The following is a 24,603-nucleotide window of genomic DNA, read 5'->3' as shown; positions in this document are numbered from 1 at the left end:
GTACGTGCTTTGTGAAGGAAAGGGTCACGGCATAACTAGATGTTTACCTGTGAGATAGGTCACCTTTCAGCATCCATAGCACATACAAATGCATGTACAAGCTGCTTTTTCACTGGCTTTTTCCCCCGAGATACAGGGTTTCTCTGTGTAGCTCTGGCTATCTTAGAACTCTTTGTAGACCAGGCTGGCCTCAAACTCCGAGATCTGCCTGCCTCTGCCTCCCCCTTTCACTATTTAATAAACTTCTTTTTAAATTTACTTTTATTATTTTAAAATGTTTGTGCACTCATTGCTGGTGCCTGCAGAGGCTGGAGGTGGCAGATCCCCAAAAGCTGGAGTAACTGGCAGTTTACCCAACCTGGGTGCCGGGAACCGAACTTGGATCCTCATCAAGAGCAGTGTGTGCTCCTAACTTCTGACCTCTGTCCAGCCCCAGTGAGCTCTCACTCTTAGGCCAGCCTTGGGTCAGTGCTGGACACTGGCGAGTTCCTAACGCCTGGTCCTGGCTGTCGATGTACCAGTTAGAAGTGCTGATCCTGGGGCAGTCCTGTTCACAGAGACCACAGAGGAGCCTTCCCTAGAGCGGGAGATGTGGTTCAAGTCAGGAGCCATCTTCACAGTAGTTAGAAGGAGATACCGAGCAGAACAGAAGGCAAAGATGCCTGGCATACTGGCTTGGGGACGTTCAAGGACCTAATATGTCCAAGGATTAAGGGGACTTTCCTGTGTCCAAACCCAGACTAACTGGGGTGGCATGGGATGAGTGTAGGGTGGTAGACTGGGAAAGATATGTAGCAGCAGCTTGCCAGTTGTGGGACGGTGGTTCATCCTGCTGGTCAGGGACAGTGGTTCATCCTGCTGGTCAGGGACAGTGGTTCATCCTGCTGGTCAGGGACAGTGGTTCATCCTGCTGGTCAGGGACAGTGGTTCATCCTGCTGGTCAGGGGCAGTGGTTCATCCTGCTGGTCAGGGACAGTGGTTCATCCTGCTGGTCAGGGACGGTGGTTCATCCTGCTGGTCAGGGACAGTGGTTCATCCTGCTGGTCAGGGACGGTGGTTCATCCTGCTGGTCAGGGACGGTGGTTCATCCTGCTGGTCAGGGACGGTGGTTCATCCTGCTGGTCAGGGACGGTGGTTCATCCTGCTGGTCAGGGACGGATGCTAGATCTGCTGTGTTTTTCTTAATCCGCGGTGTGTGCTTGTACAAGTTGTATTTTATGTGATTTGGTATGGTTGCATTTTTGGTTTTGGTTTTGAGCTATTGTCTCACTTTGTAGCTGAGGCTGGACCCAATCTCCAATGCTTCTGCCTCTGCCTCCAGAGTGCTAGCATTGTGTGTTCGCCGGCATGCTCGGCTGGGCGTCTCTGAAAGTGTGTTTGTCTTACTGTCTTCTCAGACTACACCGACCTGGCCATGAGCACTGTGAAGCAGACCCAAGCCATCCCATACACCGGGCCCTTCAGTCTGCTGTGCCACCAGCTGCAGAGGTTGACAGGTGCGTCCGCTGAGGTCACCTCACTGCCTTCTTCAATCAGACGTTTCTGTATCTAAGGAACAATGCACTTCATTTAGTAGTTGTCTCGAATTCCTTGTGTGTACTACATGGTCGTTTTATCACATAAAAGTGGAAATTTAAAAATATACTCATTGGGGCTGGAGAGATGGCCTAGTGGTTAAGAGCACTGACTTCTCTTCCAGAGGAACCAGGTTCAATTTCCAGCACCCACAAGGCAACTCACAACTGTCTGTAACTACAGTTCCAGGGAACTGACGCCTTCACACAGGCAAAACAACAATGTACATAAAAAAATAAATTAAAAAAAAAAGAAACAAGGCTGGAAAAAATACTCACAAATTTTTTAAAATCCCTCAATAGGGGCTGGAGAGATGGCTTAGAGGTTAAGAGCACTGGCTGCTCTTCTAGAGGTCCTGAGTTCAATCCCCGGAAACCACATGGTGGCTCCCAACCATCTGTAATGAGACCTGGTGCCCTCTTCTGGTCTGCAGTCAGAACACTGTGTACACAATGGAGAAATTAAGAACAAAACCCACAGTGTCTTCATCACTCCCCGGCCTAAGATGTCAGTGGTCCTTCCTCCTCTATAAAGTCCGTCCTCATTAACTGGTTAGGGTTTTATGTATCGCTTCCTTGGTCTGCCGGCCCAGGTCTGGAGCTGGCCGGTGAGACCTCGGTGAGAGCCTAAGCCTGCGCCTCCGTTCTCACCACTGGAAAGGAGAGGCTTCTGTCTTTACAAAGTAAGGCGACACCTGACGGGTGTGGCCTCTGAGGAGGCGGGAGCGACCCAGGCTGGGACGCACTTGCTGCTCCTGAGCCCCTCACAGCCCCTGAAGTAAAGTGCTCAAGACGTTGGGGGGGGATTCTCTCCTACCCTAGACTGACCTCATCCAAGAATTATGGCCAAAGAGAAGTCATGAATTAATGATAATCAGTTAACTAGTCCTTGAGAAGATTCACTTAAGAACTAGTAAACCTTTAATCCTAGCACTCGGGAGGCAGAGGCAGGCGGATCTCTGTGAGTTCGAGGCCAGCCTGGGCTACAGAGTGAGATCCAGTACAGGCTGCAAAGCTACACAGAGAAACCCTGTCTTGGAAAAAAGAACTAGTGAGCTTTCAGCAACTGGACTTCCGGGTGTGATGATTGGACTCAAGGTAGAGGTGGGGAGCTGGCCCGTGAGGCTCACACTGAAGCTGAGGTGCTGTGTAGACCCATCTCTAGCCGATGGCCCAAGTGTTGGTGCCTGAGGTGCGTGTGTAGGATTAGGTACTGCGTTGTCCGCAGTTGCTGTGAGCAGTTAGCATAAAACAGAGCTGTTCAGTGTTACTAGTTTTCCCGCTTACAGCAGCTCTGTTTTAACTGTCTCTACAAAGACGAATGCCTCTTAAAGTCTATAAGAAAATCATGTGAATCATGTCATTTTCTTCAGGTGATGTAGAAGAATTAGAAATTCAAGAAAAACCTGCTCTGAAGGTGTTCAAAAACATCACCGTCATACAGGAGCCCGGCATGGTGGTTCTAGAGGTGAGTCCGGTCATCACCTCCTAGGGGAGTGAAGTCTCCGACCAGCGTGGGTGTGATGGCTGAGAAGTGTGGTTACTGGTCCTCCAGGTTGCTGTCGGTTTGAAGAGTTCAGAGGCCCAGGCCTAGACAAAACTACAGGCACCCAGGCTTTCTCAGAGCTGGGGAAGTAGTCCTCCCCGGGGAAAGTCCCCTGATTGGCTTTCCAGGACCAAGTGGTCAGACGTGAAGTCAGTGCACACAGATAACATTGTACTGCTGAGCAGGCTCTATTTATGTGTCTAGGGAGAGAGAAATAGCAGCAGTTAAAGTCAAAGAGGCCGTGAGTTTGGGGGGAGTAGGTGGCAGTGGGGTTAAGATGGAGAGGGAGGCCGGAGGGCAGGAAGGGAGAGGGTAAAATGAGGTACTTACTTAATTTAAAAAGTCTGAAAAGGTTTGGAGTCTGAGTGAATCCAGCACTAGCAGTTACGTTGCATGTGTTATTTGGGGTTAGTTTTCTTTTTTAATAAAATAATTGGGAAATTAAATGTCAACGCACGGAAAACCTTTGGCACAAAGGGGGTGCTTAGTAGATTCCCTTTTGCTGAGTAGGAGGTCAGTGGGTGTCACGTGACTAGGAGACAGTGGGTTCCCAGCAGAGCTGGGGCAGCGGCTCCCGCAGCCTGGTGTCCTCGGGCAGCGCTGGGCAGCGGTGTGGGTGCCCTTCCACCTTCCTGACCCCAGCTTTCTTTGTAGTGGCTGGCGAACCCCTCTAACGACATGTATGCAGACACAGTGACCACCGTGATCCTGGAAGTTCAGTCGAATCCCAAAATCAGGAAAGGTACGGGCTTGCCCCATGCTTACTCATTTCACCTGTCCCAGATTCTTAGAACCAAAGTCAGTGGAGCCCTGAGTAGATGTTAAGTTTTCCTGGTTTCTAGTGTTTAGTAATTTTAAAGTGTGAACACGATAGTGCGGATCTCCAGTGCCTTATTTTTCATTCTGGCTCATCCTTCACACAGTAGGAGTCTGACCACGGTCCCACAAAGGTAGACTCCCGTTTAGTTACAGTTCTCCTCTAAAACACTGAACAGAGACGCTAAAGTACTGCTCAGCTGAGTCTGCATGTCTGTCAAGGAGAGAGCTGTCCTCAGCCTCAAGGGCGTGCTAAACAGAAGGGTGACTCCAGCCAGCCAGCACGTGTGCCGTGGCTGGAGCTTGCCTCTGTGGTCTCCAGATGAGATGCCCCCCATGCTGGACCCTTCCCATGATGCCAGAGCCTGTCCAGTATAGACTGTTCCTGCCTGGCCTGGCAGTGGTGCACACCTGTCTCATGGATTCAAAAACAAAAACATTGAGAAGGAGCTGGGTGTGGGTTCCCACTCCTATAATCTCAGCACTTGGGAGTCAGAGGCAAAGGGTCGAAGTAAGTGTGAGCCAGCCTGGGCTACACAGTGAGCACCAGGGCTTCATAGTGAAGTACGTCCTCACGGGGAGAGTCTGTGTGTGCGATCACTTCACAGTCCTGAGTAGGGCGGATCACTTGGGAACTCTGCCTACCTTTTGGAGAAGCAGAGTCTGTACAGGCCAGGGAGGTGTGTGAACAGGTGTGCCATGGTGACCTTAACTCCAGATTAAAGATCATCATCTTGACCATCAGTCGTGTGTTTATTGAGGTCTTTAAAAACAAAGTAGTAATTATTTATTATCATTTTATTTTATTTTATTTGGCTTTTAAGACAGGGTATCTTTGCATAGCCCTGGCTGTCTGGAACTCACTCTGTAGACCTGGCTGGCCTCAAACTCACAGAGATCCACCTGTCATCACTGCCCTGCCTGGCAAATATTATTTATTTTAAGATTTACTTTTAGTTGTGTGTGTATGTGCACATGAGTTTAAGGTGCTGAAGAGACCAGAGTGGTCAGATTCCCTGGAGCTGGAGTTACAGGTTGTGGGCTGCCCCAAGTGGGTGCTGGGAACTGACCTCGGGTCCTCTGCAAGAGCAAGTTCTCTTAACCACTGAGCCATCTCTCCAGCCTCTTAAGTATTGATTTTTATGAAAACACTCATAATCAGATGCTATATCAGAGGATGTTAAATGTGCGTAACGTTTAGATACAAAAGAGCTTCATGTGTCCTCTGGAATTACTGGACCTAAAATCTTACCTGTCCTCAGAATGGAAGTTTGAGAAATACGGGAAATAAAAGTGAACTGAAATGTCACTGTGGGTCCTTTATAAAAACTGGGATGACACAGTGCACGTGAGTTTGCCGTTGTGGGCAGGTGATACATCCCCTGCTGTGCCCTGGAGGTCTCTGTGGTGGTCACTTCACATCTCCACAGCGTGCTCTGCTGACCTGTGGATGACTGTGGTGGGAAGATGGAGACTGAGCTGTTTGTCCTCCAGGTGCGGTCCAGAAGGTCTCTAAGAAGTTAGAGATGCACGTTTACAGCAAGAGGCTGGAGGTCATGCTCCAGTAAGTCTCGGGAGCTGGGTGCGCGGGTGCGTGGGTGCGTGGGTATGCGGGTGCGCGGGTGGGCGGGTGGGGTGCTGAACTCATGGTGTATCCCTGTGCTGCAGATGTACCAAGTTACAGCCAAGTTCACACTGCGGTTGGTGCCGGATGCCAGTGCCTGCCTGGTCGGCACCATGCTTACGGAGCTTGCACATTTGTTGGGACTGGGTGCTGATGTCAGCTGAACGTCCCTGTGCCGTTAAGAATTATTTTAGCATGGCGGTGGTGACACACGCCTGTAATCCCAGCACTTTGGAGGCAGAGACAGGCAGATCTCTGAGTTTGAGGCCAGCCTGGTCTAGAGTGAGTTCTAGGACAGCCAAGGCCATGCAGAGAAACCCTGTCTTGAAAAACAAAAAAAAAAAAAAAATTATTTTAAATGTTTGCTTGGATGTGAATTATTTGATAAAGTGGGTGTTGTAGGCTCTTTCCAGTAGGTCTGTAACTGAAATGTCTCTAGACTTAGTATGTTTCTAATGCCGGTGGCTTTCTGTACGTGGTCTTTGAGCTGATTTCAGGATGCTTTTCCTAGCGATTAGCAGACCCCAACAGTGGATAGTTGGTTTATAATTTCAGCACCTAGCATCGTGCCTAAAGTGCTCATCTCTCGTTTGCTTGTTGAATGAATAACTTAGCTTTTCATTATTGGCAAAGCCTGCAGGGCAAACGGAAGAAAGATACATTTCGGCCCATGGTTTCAGAGCACTCGCCACAGCCAGCTAGCCTTGGCTTTGACCTGATGTGGAGTAGAACATCGTGGTGGTGGGAGTGTGTATGTTCTATATATTCTACCCTTCGGAGTCACAGGCTATCCCCTTCAGAGTCACAGGCTATCCCCTTCAGAGTCACAGGCTGTACCCTTCGGAGTCACAGGCTGTACCCTTCAGAGTCACAGGCTGTATACCCTTCAGAGTCACAGGCTATCCCCTTCAGAGTCACAGGCTGTATACCCTTCAGAGTCACAGGCTGTACCCTTCAGAGTCACAGGCTGTACCCTTCAGAGTCACAGGCTGTATACCCTTCAGAGTCACAGGCTATCCCCTTCAGAGTCACAGGCTGTACCCTTCGGAGTCACAGGCTGTACCCTTCAGAGTCACAGGCTGTACCCTTCAGAGTCACAGGCTATCCCCTTCAGAGTCACAGGCTGTACCCTTCGGAGTCACAGGCTGTACCCTTCAGAGTCACAGGCTATCCCCTTCAGAGTCACAGGCTGTACCCTTCAGAGTCACAGGCTGTACCCTTCGGAGTCACAGGCTGTACCCTTCAGAGTCACAGGCTATCCCCTTCAGAGTCACAGGCTGTACCCTTCAGAGTCACAGGCTGTACCCTTCGAGTCACAGGCTGTACCCTTCGGAGTCACAGGCTATCCCCTTCGAGTCACAGGCTGTACCCTTCAGAGTCACAGGCTATCCCCCTTCGGAGTCACAGGCTGTACCCTTCAGAGTCACAGGCTGTACCCTTCGGGGTCACAGGCTATCCCCTCAGAGTCACAGGCTGTACCCCTGCTTCCTCACCTAGGCTCACGTGCTGGTTCCCAGTGCGGTTGTGCGGATGCCAGCATGATCTGGGTCTGTCGGGGAAGGAATCGGTGGATTAAGTTAGAGCCCATCACCTGGCAGCCAACTTTAACATCCTCCAGGGATGTCACAGGTTCTCATGACGACGGCTGCTTCTGCCTTTAAGTTGAAAGTGACTTGGGCAGACATCTTAGTGTTCGGAAGGTTTTTGTGTTCCTTACGTTTTCCTAAAATTTCACAGTGATAAGATAATTAAATAATGGCTTTAGTTGGCTTTTTGTTTTGTTCCGTGTTCTGGAGACATAACTTCACTGTATTGCCCAAGTTGGCCCCAAACTGGATGGTCACAAGATCTGTGCTGCACTGAAGTCAGAGGCCAGGCAACTTAGTGAGACACATGCCAAACAGTGTTGCTAAGTGGAACAGCGGGCCCTCTCGTGATAGAGCTGTATCAGGCTGTCGTGATAGAGCTGTGTCAGCTGGTGTAGAAGGCCGGTGGCCAGCAGCGTGTCTCCAGGGTAGCGAAAAGCATCCTACGTCAGGACTCGGACCTCCCTTCAGTGTGTTCTCCCCAAACGGGTGGGGTTGGACTTTCCCGCTAATGCCAAGTTTCTGTTCACTTCAAGGGACATATTTGGAGAAGACTGTGTCAGCGTGAAAGATGACTCAGTCCTCAGTGTCACAGTGGACGGGAAAACGGCGAATATTAGTTTGGAGACGCGGGTATGTAGCTGTCCACATGTTTGGAGACATTTGGGGGATAAGGTGAAGATAGGAACAAGATCACAGCCCTGGCAGGTCGTTGGCTCTTACAGTTGGGGGGCTGGAGGCTAGCTCAGCTGCTAGGATGCTCCCTGGTGACACAGAGGTGGGCACCTGGGTCCTCCCTGGTGACACACAGGTGGGCACCTGGGTCCTCCCTGGTGACACACAGGTGGGCACCTGGAAGCCCATGCCTGTAATCCCAACACCCTGGTTTCTGGTTTGGTTTGGTTTTGTCAGATAGGTTCTTACCCTGTAGCCCAGGCTAGCCTTGGAACTCTGTAGCCCAAGCTGGCCTGGCACTGTTTTGTAGTTGAGCTGTAAGATGTGAGCTACCCTCAGCCAGGGTGGGTAAGACCTGCCTGTAAGCCTATGCTCAGAGGCTGGGGCAGAAGATCATGAGTTCTAGACTGGCCTGAGTTCTGGGAAGTTTGCAGCCAGTCTGTGTAGTGAGACTAACGTTATCTCTAAAAGACGCAGCAGGAACAAGGCAGCGGCCATTAGATGGTTAGTTGGAGTCAAATAGCACCCAGTGGTGACGAGTTCACCAGCTCATTGCCGGCTGAGTCGTCCAGCTGCACAGACCGACCTGGATCGTGTGTGGACAGATGGAGGGCTTCGGCCCCACCCCCGGCTCTCAGTCCCTGTGGTCACAGGTGTGGGTGGCCCTGGGTCCGCAGCAGCCTCCGGGTGGGGCGTTGTTGACTGGAGTGTGTGCCTTTCCCTTTCAGACGGTGGAGTGTGAGGAAGGCAGTGAGGAGGACGAGTCCCTCCGAGAAATGGTGGAGCTGGCCGCGCAGAGGCTCTACGAGGCCCTGACGCCGGTGCACTGACTCTTCAGTCCCAGCACACGGACTTTTTTACCCTCTTTGCGGCTTTACGGCCGCTCCTGCAAATAAAGTACCTTAGTTTCTCCGGGTGGCCTGTTTCCTTCTGCACGGTGGCCTGACTCCTTCCTGACTCCTGCCGGACCTCCTGTCCTCGAGGAGCCGCCCTCCCACGAGCTGACTCCGCCTGCAGGATCCTAAGACCCCAGCAGCTGCCTCAGCATCCGTCTCCCTGGACGTCGGAAAGGGAAAGCAGTGGCCGAGTTGGCATGTCTGTTCTGGGTTGAAGTACCGTACCGCCACGGGTTTGAGACCCGCCCTCCACCCTTCCTGAATCCCTGGGTTTGTGTTTGTAACATCGACACTTTCAGGACTCCTCCCTTTGTGTGGGATCCGCAGCTCAGGTCAGAGCGGGTTCTACGACAGATGTGTGGGTTAGCTCAGTGCTCTATGACAGATGTGTGGGTTAGCTCACTGCTCTACGACACATGTGTGGGTTAGCCCACTGCTCCAATTTCCTGAAGTACATAGAATTAAGGCCAGGAAGTCACTGGGGGAGAGGAGGGGTGCCTCACCCCCAGAGCACACTCACTGTCAAGCCACAGGGTTGTGTTCGGTGTGTAAACACTCCTGCCCTTCGGTAACAGTGTTAGTCTGACTCCTTAGAATGAACTCTGTAAGACAGCCCGGTCCCGTGTCTTTGGCCTGTATCAAAACTCTAGGCCCCATATCATACAACATTTTATACATAAAGCCAGACATTCGTTCTAACACTGGAGCACGATGCCGTGGAGTCCGGAGGTCTGCAGTCAGTGCCGGGACAGCCCTGGCTTTCAAAGTAGCCGCCTGACTGTCCCTCAAGGGGTGCCAGGCACCCAGGAGAGGCGAGCCCCACTTGGGCGTGGCCGGTGATGGACCGGTGTGCCCGCCTGCGCTGGGCACTGAGCTTCTCCGTCTCCAGGACCCCCCAGCCACCGCCGGCCCCGGAGCGGAGGGGTGGACGGTGGGCCGGCCCAGGGAGCCCTGCTTTACCGACTGGCGGGCCGGGGCTCGCCCCGCCCACGGCTGGCCCCGCCCACGGCTGGCCCCGCCCCCCGCAGCCTCCACATCCGGCGCGGACCGGCGGTTCCGAGCCCGGGGAACCATGGCGCTGTGCGAGCGGGCGGTCAGCGGCGGGGCTCTGGTCTGGCCTCGCGTGCTGCTCTTCGGGGACTCCATCACGCAGGTACCCGGCGCACCCTGGGCTGCGTCCGCGCGGGTCGGGCGGGCCTGGGGTGGGCGCCCGGGCTGCCCGAGTCCGCGTCTTTTCAGGGGGACTTGACATGGCCCGGCGCGCGTCGGGGGGTGCACGGGGGTCTCTACATGGCCCGGCGCGCGTCGGGGGTGCACGGGGGACTCTACATGGCCCGGCGCGCGTCGGGGCTGCACGAAGGGCTTGGGGTCCGGAGCAGCCCCGCGTTCGCTTCCCGCAGCCTCCTGCGGGTTCCTTGCCGAAGCCACTTTGAACTTTGAACCGGCCGGTTCATCCCTCGCTTTCTCCCGCGGCGCAGGTCCAGTACCAAGTTGTTTTGACAACAAAATGCTTCCAACAGTACGGAAAAGTAGTCCTCTCACATGATACCGTTTGACTCCCAATTAAGGAAGTTCCTCAAGCTGCCTCCCCTCGGAAGCAAACCCACTTCCCCGTGGTTTTCAGATGCTCACGCTTGCCGTTCCCTAATAATTGGCAACATTACTTTAGGTGTTTGTTTGTTTTATGTTTTTCTTAATGGTTATATTGCTTTATATATATAAATTTTATAATTAACTTAATTTCACTTATCAGCCACGGATTCCCCTCTCCTCCCTGCTCCCAACCCCCAGCCCTCCCCCCCAATTTACCCCCCATTCCCACCGCCTCCAAGGCAAGATCTCCCCTGGGGAGTCGGCCCAGCCTGGTAGACTCAGGCAAGGCAGGTCCTGTCCCCTCCTCCCTACACCCAGGCTGAGCAAAGTGTCCCTGCATAGGCCCCAGGCTCCAAAAAGCCAGCTCATGCACTAAGGACAGGTCCCGGCTCCACTGCCTGGGAGCCTCCCAAACAGTTCAAGCTAATGACTGTCCCACTTATCCAGAGGGCCCGGTCACTTTTAGGTTTTTGTAGGTGGTCGAGGTGGGGTGTCGCTGCCGTGACTGTTAGGGAAATCAGTAGAGCTTTGGGCTTCCTTGGTTTTCAGCTGTGGAGATAACACAATGTCATCCTCTGAGTCGACGTAGTAGACTTCCTCCGGTACAGATAACAAAGGTCTCGTGTTAAGTCGCAGTAAAATGCAGGTGACTGGTTCGAGTCCATCGGAGGAAGAAAACTGAGTTTCCAAAGAGCTACCAAGTGAAGCACAGTGACCCCCACAATGCCCTCCCAAGCAAGGATGGCAAGAAGCTTGGAGGTGTCGGGGCGTCGTCCCTGCCCCTGAAGGGCCTGGCCCACACCTGCGCCTCGTCTCTGGCTGCGGATGGTAACGGCTTTTCTCTTCAGTTTTCTTTCCAGCAGGGCGGATGGGGCGCATTGCTGGCCGACCGACTTGTCAGGTGAGAACAGTCCCCAGATCCAGATTGGATTCGGCTGCTTCCTGGTGGGAAGCCTCCTCCGAAGAGCAAAGACACAAACCGTGGGTTTGCCTCTGTTAGCCTCTCTTCCTCCTCGGGGTGTTAAAGGGACCCAGGCAGGCACTCGGGTTCTGCACAATGGCGTTTGCCACCCCGTGAGATCGGGCGGCACTTGTGGTCGTTGGGGTGCCTCCCTGCCTGCCTGCGATCCTCCAGACCACCGAGTTCCCGCTGGTGGCGGGTCTCTGACGCTCTGTACTTGCTCACATTAGCGCCCATCAGAGGTCCACTGTGGACGCACCCGAGCCACCACAGACACGGATAGAATCAGCCCCTTGCATGGAGTTCTTCTCTCACTGAGGGAGACAGGAGGCCGGGCAGGGACTGAGCGCTACCAGGAAAGCCACTCTTTGGCTATGAGTTTTATTTCAGAAAATGTGACGTTCTGAATCGTGGGTTTTCGGGGTACAACACCAGATGGGCCAAGATCATCCTCCCCAGATTAATTAGGAAAGGGAGCGGTGTGGAAAACCCCGTGGCGGTTACGATTTTCTTCGGTGCCAATGACTGCTCACTCAGAGGTAAGGGCACTTCTAGATCGTTCTTGTTTCTCCTGGACCCCAGCCACTACATGTTTGTATGTGTCTCCCAGGAGAGAGTTTTCCAGAGAACAGCGAGTTCCTGGAGCTCGCCTGTGTGGGTTCCTCTGGGCTTTGATGTGGTCCGATCTGGCTCTGGTACTCTCCGGCTCACTTTCCACATGACTGCCTTGTCGGCCCACCTGAAGCTACTTTCCATCCTTGGCTCCTCCACTCTCGTGGCCTCAGCTGGTCCAGCTGGCCGAGGAGGGCTGGCCTTGGGTAGAAAGGAGTGTCAGTTTTGTTAGAGACAAGATCTCCTGTAGCCCAGGCTGGCCTCAAACTCACCAGCTAGCTAAGGCTAGTTGCTTCTACCTCTTCTACCTCTCACGTGCTGGGGTGATAGGTGTGTGCCACAACCTGGTCTGGTATTTTTTTTCTCTCTCTGTCTCAAATTACACGTGGTCCAGAGAAATACGTCCCCTCGCCAGCAGTGGCCTGGCTGGCAGGCTCGTGGGTGACTTTGCTTTTTACATCCTGTGGTTCGCACAGTCTGTAGAGAGAGCTGTGTGCTGGTGTGCCAGCCTGACTGAAGCAAGCCTCTGCAGTCGGGTGAGGGTTTCACACACTTCACTGTTTTCACAGCTATCCCGAGAGGCAGACCTGCCAGCCCCCTCATTTCCCAGTGAGGACGCTGAGCTTCAGAAGGTTCGACATTTTCCTGAGATGGAATGTCTAGTCAGTGACAGGCGGGGTTAGAGCTGGGCAGTCTCATGTCGCAGCCTGCAGAGCCAGCTTTACCCATGGTGGGGAACCTAGAGAAAAGACCAGAACACTCAAAATGCCCTAGCCAGCCTCTGAGGCCTGAGCCGTGAGCGGTATAGGTAACTGGTTTTAAGCAAGGAGTCACGTCTTTGTGTCTTTTGGTATCAGACACACTAAATTTGCAAAAACTAGATTCCTGCCTGGGAATGGTGGCACATGCTTATGGTCTCAGCACCGGAGGCTGAGACAGAGCTCTGCAAGGTCCAGGCCAGCCTGAGCTAAGAGTAGGAAAGATACTGTCTCAAAACACCAAGGCCTGCTGGTGGTGATGGCGTGTACCTTCAATCCCAGCACACAGGAGACAGAGGCAGGTGGATCTCTGTGAGTTCCAGGACAGGCTCCAAAGCTACACAGAGAAACTGTCTCAAAAAGAAAAAAAAACAAAAACACACAAAGGCCTAGCAATGTCAAAGACTGGGTGGTTGCTTGCCTAATGTGTCCAGGCCCGAGTTCAGTTCCCTTCTGAGCGCGACATAAAACTTCGGCTGGGTGTGGGGGTGCCGTAATTTAATCCCAGCACTTGGGGGTGGGGGGCAGGGACAGGAGGCTCTTCGTGAGTTCCCCCTCAGGACTACATAATGAGACACCCATCCTAGCTACCTAGTGAATTTAGAACCTGTCTAGGGCAGAAACTCTCCAAGGTATATTCATCGTCTTCGTTGTTTCCGAAGTGTCCGGACTGAGGTGTGCATGTCTCGAACAGATGAGAACCCCAAGCAGCACGTGCCCTTGGAGGAGTACTGTGCTAACCTGAGGGACATGGTGCAGTACTTGAAGTCTGTGGACATCCCCGGGGAGCGGATCATTCTCATCACCCCGCCCCCGCTGGGCGAAGCCGCCTGGGAGAAGGAGTGTCTCCTGAAAGGTGAGCAGGGCCGGCTCCTGTGGGTGCGCAGGGTCCTCAAAGGCGAGCAGGGCCGGCTCCTGTGGGTGCGCAGGGTCCTCAAAGGCGAGCAGGGCCGGCTCCTGTGGGTGCGCAGGGCTCCCCCTCCGGGGCTCTGTCAGTCCCTGGAGTACACACTCCGAGGGTCAACTCTGTTGTCCTCCTCTAGACTGTTTGACATAAAGCGGGCGGGATTCTGGTGGGTAAGTCAGGAGGACATCGGTGCCCCAACACCCACGCTCCGTAGTTGCCAGGCGCCAAGATGCACACACAGGCCACTGCCAGCTGCAGCAGCTGGGGCAGGCAGGGGCTCGCTCTCCCCTGGCGCAGGGAAGGCACCTGCGGCCGAGCTGGCACACCCGACTGGAAAGGTGTGCTGTGGACTTTGTCTCCGCTGCCTGAATGCGGAGGACGGGGTTGACCGGGACACATTATTGGCTTTTCAGCCCAGGTCAGCTGTCAGAACCAGGGAAGAACCGTTCTTTTCCGCACATGCAGCGTCCCGACATCCCTCCCTCAGCCCTCAGTCCGCCACCCGCACTCCTGAGCGCCTGTCTCCCCAGCTCTGGCTCGGCCTTCTGAGCCAGCAGGCTTGCCCCGCGCCCCGGGTGGCCTGCCTAACTGCAAGTCTGGGAGATAGGCAGCATGGGCTTGGCCAGGTGTGTGCATTTTGCTCTAGACTCTGTGCATGAATTGCGTAGGTATGGCCATCACGGACGCCTCTGAATGGCTGAGCGTGCTGGTCCCAGGCACGGCCCTGTAGTAGCAACCTCGGGCAGTGACTGGTCTCTGCAGACTGCAGCCGTTCCTCACATGACTGCAGTAGCTGTTGGCTGCATGGTGACTCTTGGGCTCATGGTCTCGACGTTTCTTTCTAGCCATGCCCGAGCCCCTCACCGGGTTCACTGTGGCCTGCTCTCTTGCTGGTTAGCCTCTGCACTCTGACCCTGGTGCCTTAGAAGCTTCTAGATGCCACAGCTGGCAGCTCCTTTGCCCTCTGCTGCGCCATAACCCACAGGCTGGCATCTGTGGCACTCAGAAACGGTCCGGTCAGCGTAGCTCCACAGGACCAGCAATACGTTGGCCAGTGACACTCTGGAGTTTTCCCCAACAGGTTGCAAATTGAATCGCCTGAACTCAGTTGCCGGTGAATATGCTAATGCGTGTCTAACAGTGGCCAGAGACTGTGGGACTGATGTCCTTGACCTGTGGACCCTGATGCAGAAGGACAAGCAGGTACTGTGGCCTTCTCAGTCCCCTCAGGGTTATTGGGATCACAGAGGTGAAGCGGGTATGTGCAGCTCTTCTGGAAAGGCTCTTCAGACCGGCATGGTGATGCATGCCTGTAAATCCCAGCACATGGGAGGTGAGGGTACAAGGCTCAGTTCAAGGCCAGCCCTAGCTACATGGCACGTTTGTGCCAGCCTGGCTACGTAAAACCGTGTCTCAAAGGACATCAATGTCAGCCGTGCTTTTCACCAAGAAGAGCATAAAGACAGGCAGAGGCCTGGAGGGTGACCAGGCCCTCAGCTAGAGTCTACCCTAGAGCACCATTAATGGCCAACTTCCTGTCTGTAAGAGCAGGGCAGAGTTCAGATAAGACGGTGACATGTGTTCACTAACAAACCCCACGGCTTGAGATCCCCCGTTCCAGTTGAATTACTTTGTCTTAAAGTCTGAGAACAAATGCGCGGGGAAAAGCTGGTTGTCGTGAACTGCAGCCGCTCAGGAGGGAGCTGGACCGTCGTGAGGTCGCATGTGTGCCGGCGGAGGACGCGGCTGCCCGCTGTCGTGTTCCGGCTGCATTATCCACCCCAGGCCCACAGAGTCCTGGGCAGCGAGGGGGCCAAGTCTGATGCCCCAAACATGAATAGAGCTGATGGGAAGGAGGCCCTGAAGTCACGGGCGTGGTTCCAGCTCTGTGGCGTCCAGACGAGGCCGCAGTGACAGGTTAGGGTGAGGACAGTGGACGGTGTTCGGGTTCCACATGGTCCTGGTCTTCAGCATACGACAGAGGCATCGTCAGACCCATCTATTCACCCTACCCCCTTGGTGAGGCAGGGTCTCCTATCCCAGGCTGGCCTGGAACTTGCTTTGGAGCTGAGGATGACCTTGAACTTCCCACCTCCACCCTGGGGAGTGGGGTCCTGGGGGCCGAGCATGTGGTAGGCAAGCACTCTGCCGAGTCTCATGCCCAGGCTCCTCCTTATTCCTTGGTAAAATGTTTGTTCTCTAGGGCATTTCCTTGGGATGCAGAGGCCCAGGGAGGGGCTGAGGGACGGGAACTCTGGTCTTCACAAGGAGGACCTACTCGACCCCGGTGCCATGTCAAAAGACAGAACTCAGCCCACAGTCGGCAAGCCAGACACTAACCTCCCCCTCCCCATGGACCTGGAAGGGTCTGACGTGTTAGGGTTGGTCTGTGGAGAGGGACTGCAAAGTAGAGACTCGTAGTCCCAGGACACCCAAGAACGGCTGCCCACTTGAGAACCTCGCAGACTCCAGTTCAGGACTCTGCAGAGAAGTGCCCCGCGTACCTTTGGAGGCCCTGGGAGCCCCGGGACTCCAGTCGGCCTCAGCATCCTCGACTGAGCGCTGTCCCCAGGTGGCAGGGCCACCGCAGCCCCAGTTTTAGTACAGACCTACTCCGGGCCAGCGGGCCGGCTAGCTGGGGAAGGCATTTACCTGCCAACCTGGGGCCCCTAGTTTGATCCCAAACACCTGCTTGGCGGTGTGGTTGGAGAACCCACTCTACAAACCGTCCTGTGGCCTCCTGGTGCTACCACGGCGTTTGTGCTCCCCTCGTCCAGGCCCGCACACCAGATGAGTTAGAGAGAGGCCAGCGGAGATGGCTTGAGAGTGCTGGGAGGGCGTCTTCCCCGCAGCGTCTTCCACCGCCGCCTGGTTCGCCTCAAGTCTTTCCTGCTTTCATGCAGTCAGGGTCTTCCTTACAGAACCTCCAGACGAGGAAGGCCACGGAATCCTCAGTCTCTGTCAGTCTCCACGGGGATCAGGCGAAGGAAGACTCCTCCGAGTCAGAATGGACCCCAAGTAAATCCTGGGTTTCGACAGAGGAGTGATGGATGGGAAACTGGGCTCTACACGGCCTTCCTGCTCTGGGCCAGGAGTTCCCAGTTCTCATCACCCACATCCTAGGGTGGATTTATTTATTTATTTATTATGTGTGCAGCATGTATGACTGCAGGCCAGAAGAGGGCACCAGATCTCACTATAGATGGTTGTGAGCCACCATGTGGTTGCTGGGAATTGAACTCAGGACCTCCAGAAGAGCAGTCAGTGCTCTTAACCTCTGAGCCATCTCTCCAGCCCAGACCTGCGCTTTCTTAATGCTAGTGATCACAGCCCCTGGGACCCAGGATGACGATGTTAGACGCAGGAGCACAGGCAGCAAGGGTCTTGTACCCAAGCCCCTTGAGACGCTCAGGAGGCCACTGTGGTCCCAGTCACTGGTCTGGTGCACAAGCACAGGCTGCTGAGCTTTCTCTCGCTGCCCCAAGGAAGGTACATGACACATCCCTCCTCTCCCCCCAGGACTTCTCATCTTATTTATCAGATGGCCTGCATTTATCACCAATGGGAAACGAGTTTCTGTTCTTAAACCTCTGGCCGCTGCTGGACAAGAAGGTCTCCTCTCTGCCATGGCTGCTTCCTTACTGGAAGGATGTCGAGGAAGCAAAGCCTGAGCGGAGTCTGCTGGGAGACGGAGACCATTAGTCGGCCTGGGAAACCTCCCAGGAAGGGGTGGTTCCTGTCGTTCATGGTGCCACTGGCTGGTAATTCACAAACATTCCAAAAATAACTGTTCATGTACATAACCTCAAGTTGGTAATTCAGTTGATTAAACATTTTTTCAAGATTTACTTCTGTTCATGACTTTAAGATTTATTTTTTATGTGCCTTGGTGTTTTGCCTACATGCATGTCTGTGTGAGGATGCCAGATCCCCTGGAACTGTAGTTACAGACAGTTGTGAGCTGCCTTGTGGGTGCTGGGAATCCAACCAGGGTCCTCTGGGAGAGTAGCCAGTGCTCTTATTTATTTATTTTGTGTACAGCATGTATGTCTGCAGGCCAGAAGAGGGCAGATCTCACTATAGATGGTTGTGAGCCACCATGTGGTTGCTGGGAATTGAACTCAGGACCTCCAGAAGAACATCCATCTCTCCAGCCCCCCTGTTCATGACTCTTGATCAAAAAACCCACTAACATTTGCCAATATTAATAACTTATTTTTCAGGGAAATGTTATTCTGGACCCATTTTGTTTTGATGTTCAGTATTTATTGACAGTTATCAATGCCACAGAATATACCCTGAGCAGCTTGTTAAGCCTGTACATGGCAAAAAAAAAAAAAAAGGTAAGGACAACTTTGGTTTGTTTAAAAAGTCACAATTTTATAAAAATGCTTTTCTTATATTTTGCCAAGAACTTTGATTCATACATACACCCACACACCCCACTCACCTTATAGCAAATCCTCAAAATATAAGACTATCATGGCTAGTTCAAAGAGCAAATACCACAAGGTACATGTTCAAGTATTAGTGTAACAGACGTCCTCGGAGAGACAAGGCACAGGTTGGGTTAGCGTCCTCAGAGTTTACAAGTTACCTGGGTTAAAATGTGGTGGCTGGTGAGCACATTCCAATTCTTAGAAGAAAGGCTCTTATAACTAATCGAAATCAGAATTGAGGCTAATGGTATTTATCCTTCACACAGTCAGTACAGAGCATCCAGGATCCTGAAGTACTAAAGCCAGAGGTCCCGTGAGTATCTCCTTGCTGGATCTGGCGGTCAGTTCTTCCGGGGCTGGGCCCCAGCGGAGCGTGGCAGGACACCCGGCCTGCTCAGAACCGGTTCTGGTGAGAGTGCCAGCCTGCTTACCCAGACTCACAACGAGCAGTCCAGTTCTTTCTGGTTGTGTCGGGAAGTAGTATAAGTTTTGTGGATGTCGAAATTTCTGATTTTTTATTTTATGTGAGCATTCTGCCTGCATGTCTGTATACCACATTCGTGCCTGGTGCTGCAGAGGTCAGAAGAGGGCATCTGATCCCCTGGAACTGCACTTAGAGCGTTAAGAGCCACCATGTGGGTGCTGGGAGTGGAACCGGGCACTCACTCATAACTGCTGGGCCAAGTCTCCAGCCAGAGAAACTGCCCAGTGAATAGGGCCTAACAGTGACTGGGCCATCTCTGGTTCCCGTGGCTGTTAGTTACTGCAGACCTCGCCCGAAGCTATAGTATTCATCCTGGACAGGACCATTCTTAGTCAATATGGCCCTAAGTACAGACAGGACTTTCCATCTGCAAAAAGTTCCAGTGCCAAGACAGGCAACATCTGGAGACAATGTACATACAACCAGGTTCCTCTGCTTTTACTTGAAGGGAAAAGAAATAAATAAGTCTGTTCCAGTTATCCTCATTACTAACTGTTTCACTGTGGTCCGAGGACCCTTACAGTGCACAGACAGACTGCAGACGTCCTCAGCGCTTCACCAAGAACTTGATCCAGCCTTATTTTTGGCTTCTGCACCACAGGTCAAAGTAGATTTTAGATTATAAAAGAAAAACCCAAAACCTGAAATAAGCCAGATTTACCTCACCCCTTCCGGGGCCACACCCACAGGGGATGCCATGTCCCGACAGCATCCGCTAAGTTGCCTGCGTGTTCCTGGGGTCGGCTCTACGGAGCATCTGCACATGCGCGTCCTGGAGCAGGGCGAGGCCCCGTTAGCACTCTGTCTCCTTGCTGTCCACTCGGCTCTGGCGCTGCAGCTTGAAGGAGGCTGCCTTCTCGCTCCTGGTGACCGGGTGGTCGGTGAGGTCCTCGAAGGACTTGGCGGCCGCACTGCTGTTGGGGAAGGGGTCCTTCTCGAAGCCATCATCGTCCACGTGGGAGTCTGTGCTGGGGTCTTCCTGGATGGTGTCCATCCTCTGGTGGTCCAGCTTTGGAGCCGCAGACCCTGGCGGCATCATGGAGGCCGGCTGCAGGGGCTGCAGACGACCCGGAGTCTGCGGTGCAGGGAAAGGCTTGATGATGCGAACAGAGGCCGAATCCATGCTGCTCAGCATCTCAATGTTCTGGAAAGGCATGGGGCCGGGGGTGGGGAGAAGGAATTGAGTCAGCACACTGCAACCTCACCCACAGCAGCCCTGGGCTGTGCTCAAGTGCAGGGCGAGGTGCTGACACCTTGTGTCTACCAAGAGCACGACACAAGACGTCGGGGCTGAAAGGCTGGGTCGGCACAGGTGGCTGGGGGGAAGTCAGGCTTCCTCTCCGCCACATTTCCACCAGCAGCTAAGTCACGTCACTTCCTCAGGCCATCCCCTCCAATCAGATCCCTGCGACTCCCACAGCCCAGGAGGAGGAGCACCCGCGTATACTTACACTGTGGTGAAACAGAGATAGGGATTCATACTGCTTGTCCAGTTTCTTGTCCTAGGAGGAACCGGAAGTAAAAATGTCATTAAAACCGAAAGGAACCCAGCCCTCCACCAGTGCGCACTTCCTGTTCACTGTCCTAGGCGGAGTGCACTCAGCCCCGACTGCAGAGTGGCACCGGGCACGTGGCTCAGCCCTGGAACGGGTGCCTGGCACCCCTGGGGCCTCGGGTCTGTCTGCCACCCTCCAGGTTCTACCAAAAGGAAACCGAGGGGCAGATCATGGCTGAGAGCACACTTGAGCTCCCAGGCAAGAAGCGCCGCCGCTCTGTGAAGGGTGACACACACACGAGAGGTGGGCTTTCCGTCCTCTTTCCCAGGCGTCTTACACTGGACAGGGGTGCGCAACAGCATCAGCCGTAGCCACCACGGCGCCTGAGCACCAGGACGGTTGGCAGAGGGTAAGATGGTTGTTGGCGGCCTCCCTCCGTCCTGACTTCACCATCCAGCCCACAGCCTTTCACGGAACGGGGTCCAGATCCCCGTGTTGTATTTCCGCAGGAGACCCAACGCTAACTGAAGGGAAAGGCAGCACCAAGACCTGGGCCACGACCACCTGCTGTGGCCAGAAACAAACCGTCACGAAGTGGTTTTGCTCTGAAATCACCATCAGCACTCGGGAGGGCCGGGCTGCTGTCCTGAGACGCATCTTCTAACAAAGCCTCTTCCCTCACCGGACAGCAGCTCCGCCTGGGCCAGAGTGCCGGGAGCCGGGAGAGCACCGTGAGAGCTGCAGACGGCAAGCCTCGCCCTTCATCTGTAGACACCACTCCCTACTCAGGCAGGGTAGACTCCTTAAAACTCACAATGCATAGAGCACCTTGAAAGACAGTCTGGTTTAACGGGTAACTGTTAATGTGAAGATGTGAACACTGTACACGACGATGTCAACATCTACACAGTACATGGGAATATCTGAAATGTTTACAGTTGTTCCCCGTAACCAAGTGAGCCCAAAGGTGCTCCTGTGGACTTTACAGGCCCCAGGCAAGTCCAGCTAAATGCTCCCGTGTTTTTTTTAAGGCAAACCATACACACATTAGAAAAAGCGTGTTACTTTGCGTACGAGTGTGCCGCAGCCTACAAGCTGAGACATGCCTGTGGAGGAGGACCACTCTGAGGAGTCCGCTCTCCTCTTCAACCGTGAGGCCCTGGGGAAGGAACCTGCTGGGTCTCATGCTGACCGCGTCTCCAGAGCTGAGACTGGTCACCTTTGAACTCATGGTCCTCCTGCCTCTCTTTCCTGAGAGCAGGCCCTGCTGGACCTAGTTTATCCAGTGCTGGGGAGGAACCCACAGCACAGGCGAGCAAGGGCAGCTCTCCTGGCCGAGCTAAGCACCCCGCTCCACTCTGTCCCAAGACCACCAGGCAGGCTCTGAGGCAGGCTGCCGCAGAAGAGGTCGAGTAGCGCTGCCAACACTGTACATCTGTCTGTCAACCTGGAGCTGCTCGACACTTCTGGAAATGTCTGCTCACTTAAACTTGGGTGACTTACCACACAGTGGACAAGAATGCTGAAAGGAATCCAGAATATCAAGGAGAAAACCAGGACGGACCCTACGATGTTGTCTGCCAAGAACTTCCCTGTGAATAATTCCAAACAGTGAATGTCTCAACCACATACTTCCCAAGTCGTCCGCGGACCGCGTGGGGGTGAGGAAACCAGAGTACTGGGTGTGCTTTCCAGGTCCACGGTGCCAGCAGACAGCACAGCACGCTTAGGAAGACAGTATCTTCATTACCTGAAGATGACCATTTTTACAGCAAAAGTCTAGGGTTTTTTGCCTTCTGCAGATAACTCTTAGACCAAACAGGGTCCCGAGACTGAACCAAGATCATGCATGCAACAGCCAACAAAGTATTTTTTAACTTTTTTTTTGTGTGTGTGTGTGTGTGTGTGTGTGGTTTTTTGGGACAGGGTTTCCCTAACAGCCTCGCCTGTCCTGAAACTCGCTTTGTAGACCAGGCTGGCCTTAAACTCAAGAGATCCACCTGCCTCCCGAGTGCTGGGATTAAAGGCGTGTGCCACCCTGCCCGACTTCTAACCTTTTTTTTTAAAAAAAAAAAAAAAGCTCTGGTGTGATCAGACACCAGAAGGTCTGGGAATTGAACCCGGGTCCTCTGGAACATCAGTCAGTGCTCTTATCCGCTGAGCCACCTCTCCAGCCCGACTTCTAACCTTTATTTTCACATGTTGTGCCTGCACATGTATCTGTGCACCACATGAATGCAGTGCCCTGAGAGGCCAGAAAAGGATGCTCGGTTCCTAGGACTAGAGTTACAGGTAATTATGATCCACCATGTGGGTGCTGGGAATTGAACCCGGGGTCTTCTGGAAGAAAAAAACCAGTGTTGTTAACCCTGAGCCATCTTTCTAATCCCCAACAGGTATTTCAGAACCAATGTGGTGAATAGTTGTCTTCTGTTCAGGGTTACACACAAATTCTGAACCACACCTGAGTCACCATGGAAATCAGCTCAGTCCTTGGTAAATGCAGGAAATAGTTCACTTACCAAAAGTGTTGATGCTCAACTGGTCAATGAAATCCCAGAAACGCTCAATGACATCCTGTACTCGCTTTTCACATTTGCCCTACGAGGAGAAAACACACTGTGCTATCCCAAAAGACACATTGAGAACTAATAAATCCTCAGAAAAACAATGGGCACCTAAACAACTTCACTTGGTGGCCACCTCGAATACAGGACGGAAATTCCAAAATGAATTCCAACACCCGAGAAAGGAGGTCCGCACTTTCACAATCAGTCCCTTAAAAAACATTGGGTGCACGGTGGGGTGAGGGTGTTCAGACAGGGCATCCTGTGTCTCATGGGCCTCTTTTCCTGATGGCTAAGAACACAGGAGTGTGTGGTCACATCCAGCCCGGAAGTCCACTTTCAGAACAGCCAGGATAAGGCTCAGGCAAACTCGTGCCAGAGTAGCCAGTCAGAAGGACAACCATTACACACACACGTTAGTACTTGAGTTTGCAGTCAGGCAGTCTAAAAGGAAACGGTGTCTTCTGATCCTTCCGACCAGTGCCTGCTTCCGGGGACTGTGCACAGAATGGAAGCGGGCAGGGTTCTGGGGTCACTGGAGCTCACAGCTGAGCGCAGAGCAGCAGCCCTGGGGAGCAAGCTTGCTTCTTGTTGGTTTTTGAGACCAGAGCTCAGCAGTCACCCTGGCTGGCCCGTATGGTAGACAGCTGGTCAGACCTGCTCAAGCTGTGATTCTGAAGGAGGCACTGAGTAGGAGAGGCCAGGGCTGCTTTACTGCCTGAGTCCGACCCTTGCCTCTCTACAGACGCAGAATTCCACAGTAGGAGAGGCTCCCAAAGTTACAAACAAGGGGGACACCATACTTACATTCATGTCACAAAACCCGACCGTACAGGGCTTCCCTTTCCTCAAAAACAAGTTCTTCTGCTCCGCATCCACGTAGGGCACACACGGGCCAGAGAGGTTCCTGCAGCACACCTTGCACGAGTTGTCGGTGTCTGAAAGAGAAGTGCGCACTGACACACCAGTCCACCCCAGGCCCCCGACTCCCAGATGGTAAAAGCTGACACTCCCAGGCTGACCGTTTCAGTCAGAGAGAGTCTGCCTGTGTGGGGTATGTGCTGACTTGAGTTCCAGGTCTAGCACCATGAAAAGAAAATGGACCACAACTCCATATTCAGCTAACAGTTTCTGACTTCATAATTCCTCAGCTCTTCAAGTTCAAACCATTATTACCTGGGTGTGGTGGTGATCCCCAGCACTTGGGATCAGAAGCAGGCAGATCTCTGTGACTACAAGGCCAGCCTGGTCTACGTAAAATCTAGGAAGCCAGGGGCACAAAGTGAGACTGACAGAAAAGTCTGATGATTACAGAGTCCTCTTGGTCTGAACCTGCATAACGTTCTTGCAAATGTGTCCCTCTGCCCAGTGTTCCTATGACCCAGTGTCCTTGAGTTCTGTGTAAAGCCTGTCCTGCATGAGGCCAATGCGGCTGTACCAGGCGAGCTGTGGAGACATTCGGAATGAAAAATTCACCTCCACAGTCTGCATTTGCTCTGGGGACCTAAGTTTATCTTCAGAAAGAAAGCAAGGACACAGCAAAGGCTTCCTTCCCGTGCTGACTACAAAGGTGACTGTCCCTCCGAGGCACTGCATCATCCACTGGCAGCTGTGTGGTCTCTGAAGTACTGTGGCTCCAACCACGGGCCTCGTGTGTGCATGCTGGGCGGGTTCCCTGCTGCTGAGCTGCGTGCCAGCACCTGCTGGCCTTACAGTGACCCACCGGGAGGAACCACTCACTCCGGTGTGTGGAGGAGTCCCCAGCCTCAGGATTTAACGGTGAGGTCTCTACATGCCACAGAACTGGCATCGATCGATACACCAGCTCCACAGCTGAGTGGGAATCTGGAGTCCAGCCAGGCCCTGCAGCCTCCCTTCAGACCTAGTGATTCCAAAAATAAGAGCATGGGAACCCAAGGAAACTGTGAGGCTAGCATTAAAAAGGCTGCTTTCCCAGACTGCCCCCACAGGGAGGAGAGGGGGGCAGACCTTGATGGCATCATCCAAAGGCCCACCAGGGGGCAAAGTAGGTAAAGGCACTGCCTGCCAACTTGAAACCCTGAGTTTGA

The 24,603-nt window shown here is 53.4% G+C and overlaps 3 protein-coding genes across 8 annotated transcripts in view; 2 read left to right on the top strand and 1 right to left on the bottom strand.

Moving 5' to 3' along the window:
* Cpsf3 (cleavage and polyadenylation specific factor 3) overlaps positions 1–8,733 on the top strand; it is a 29,784-nt gene extending 21,051 nt beyond the window's left edge. The window contains 6 exon segments of the mRNA XM_028877707.2: positions 1,398–1,496; positions 2,948–3,042; positions 3,775–3,862; positions 5,431–5,500; positions 7,683–7,779; positions 8,550–8,733. Coding sequence (XP_028733540.1) covers positions 1,398–1,496; positions 2,948–3,042; positions 3,775–3,862; positions 5,431–5,500; positions 7,683–7,779; positions 8,550–8,651 — 551 coding nt within the window. The 3' untranslated portion in view covers positions 8,652–8,733.
* A 1,008-nt stretch (positions 8,734–9,741) lies between these two features.
* Iah1 (isoamyl acetate hydrolyzing esterase 1 (putative)) lies at positions 9,742–17,394 on the top strand. Of its 4 annotated transcripts, none has more exons than XM_037198167.1 (7): positions 9,742–9,870; positions 11,159–11,211; positions 11,707–11,810; positions 13,336–13,497; positions 14,630–14,751; positions 16,470–16,566; positions 17,068–17,394. In XM_037198167.1, the coding sequence occupies exons 1-7, from the start codon at positions 9,790–9,792 to the stop codon at positions 17,217–17,219; spliced, it is 771 nt and encodes a 256-aa protein (XP_037054062.1). In that variant the 5' UTR covers positions 9,742–9,789; the 3' UTR covers positions 17,220–17,394. The 4 variants fall into 4 exon arrangements, with proteins under 4 accessions (XP_037054062.1, XP_037054061.1, XP_028733538.1 ...); XM_037198166.1 differs by having other exon boundaries at positions 11,662–11,810; XM_028877705.2 differs by lacking the exon at positions 16,470–16,566 and having other exon boundaries at positions 9,743–9,870; positions 11,662–11,810.
* Positions 17,395–17,907: 513 nt separating this feature from the next.
* Adam17 (ADAM metallopeptidase domain 17) overlaps positions 17,908–24,603 on the bottom strand; it is a 46,353-nt gene continuing 39,657 nt past the window's right edge. For all 3 annotated transcript variants that reach the window (XM_028877703.2, XM_028877704.2, XM_037198165.1), the window contains 5 exons: positions 23,342–23,472; positions 22,490–22,568; positions 21,471–21,559; positions 19,923–19,973; positions 17,908–19,615 (listed from right to left, as the gene is read on the bottom strand). In XM_028877703.2, the coding sequence (XP_028733536.1) occupies positions 19,265–19,615; positions 19,923–19,973; positions 21,471–21,559; positions 22,490–22,568; positions 23,342–23,472 (701 nt within the window). In that variant the 3' untranslated portion in view covers positions 17,908–19,264. The remainder of the gene's footprint in view (positions 19,616–19,922; positions 19,974–21,470; positions 21,560–22,489; positions 22,569–23,341; positions 23,473–24,603) is intronic.

This window comes from Peromyscus leucopus, chromosome 22 (assembly GCF_004664715.2).
Source record: "Peromyscus leucopus breed LL Stock chromosome 22, UCI_PerLeu_2.1, whole genome shotgun sequence".
NCBI lineage: Eukaryota > Metazoa > Chordata > Mammalia > Rodentia > Cricetidae > Peromyscus > Peromyscus leucopus.
The sequence above is the reverse complement of the archived record's forward strand: the minus strand, read 5'-3'. Positions and strand labels throughout refer to the sequence as shown.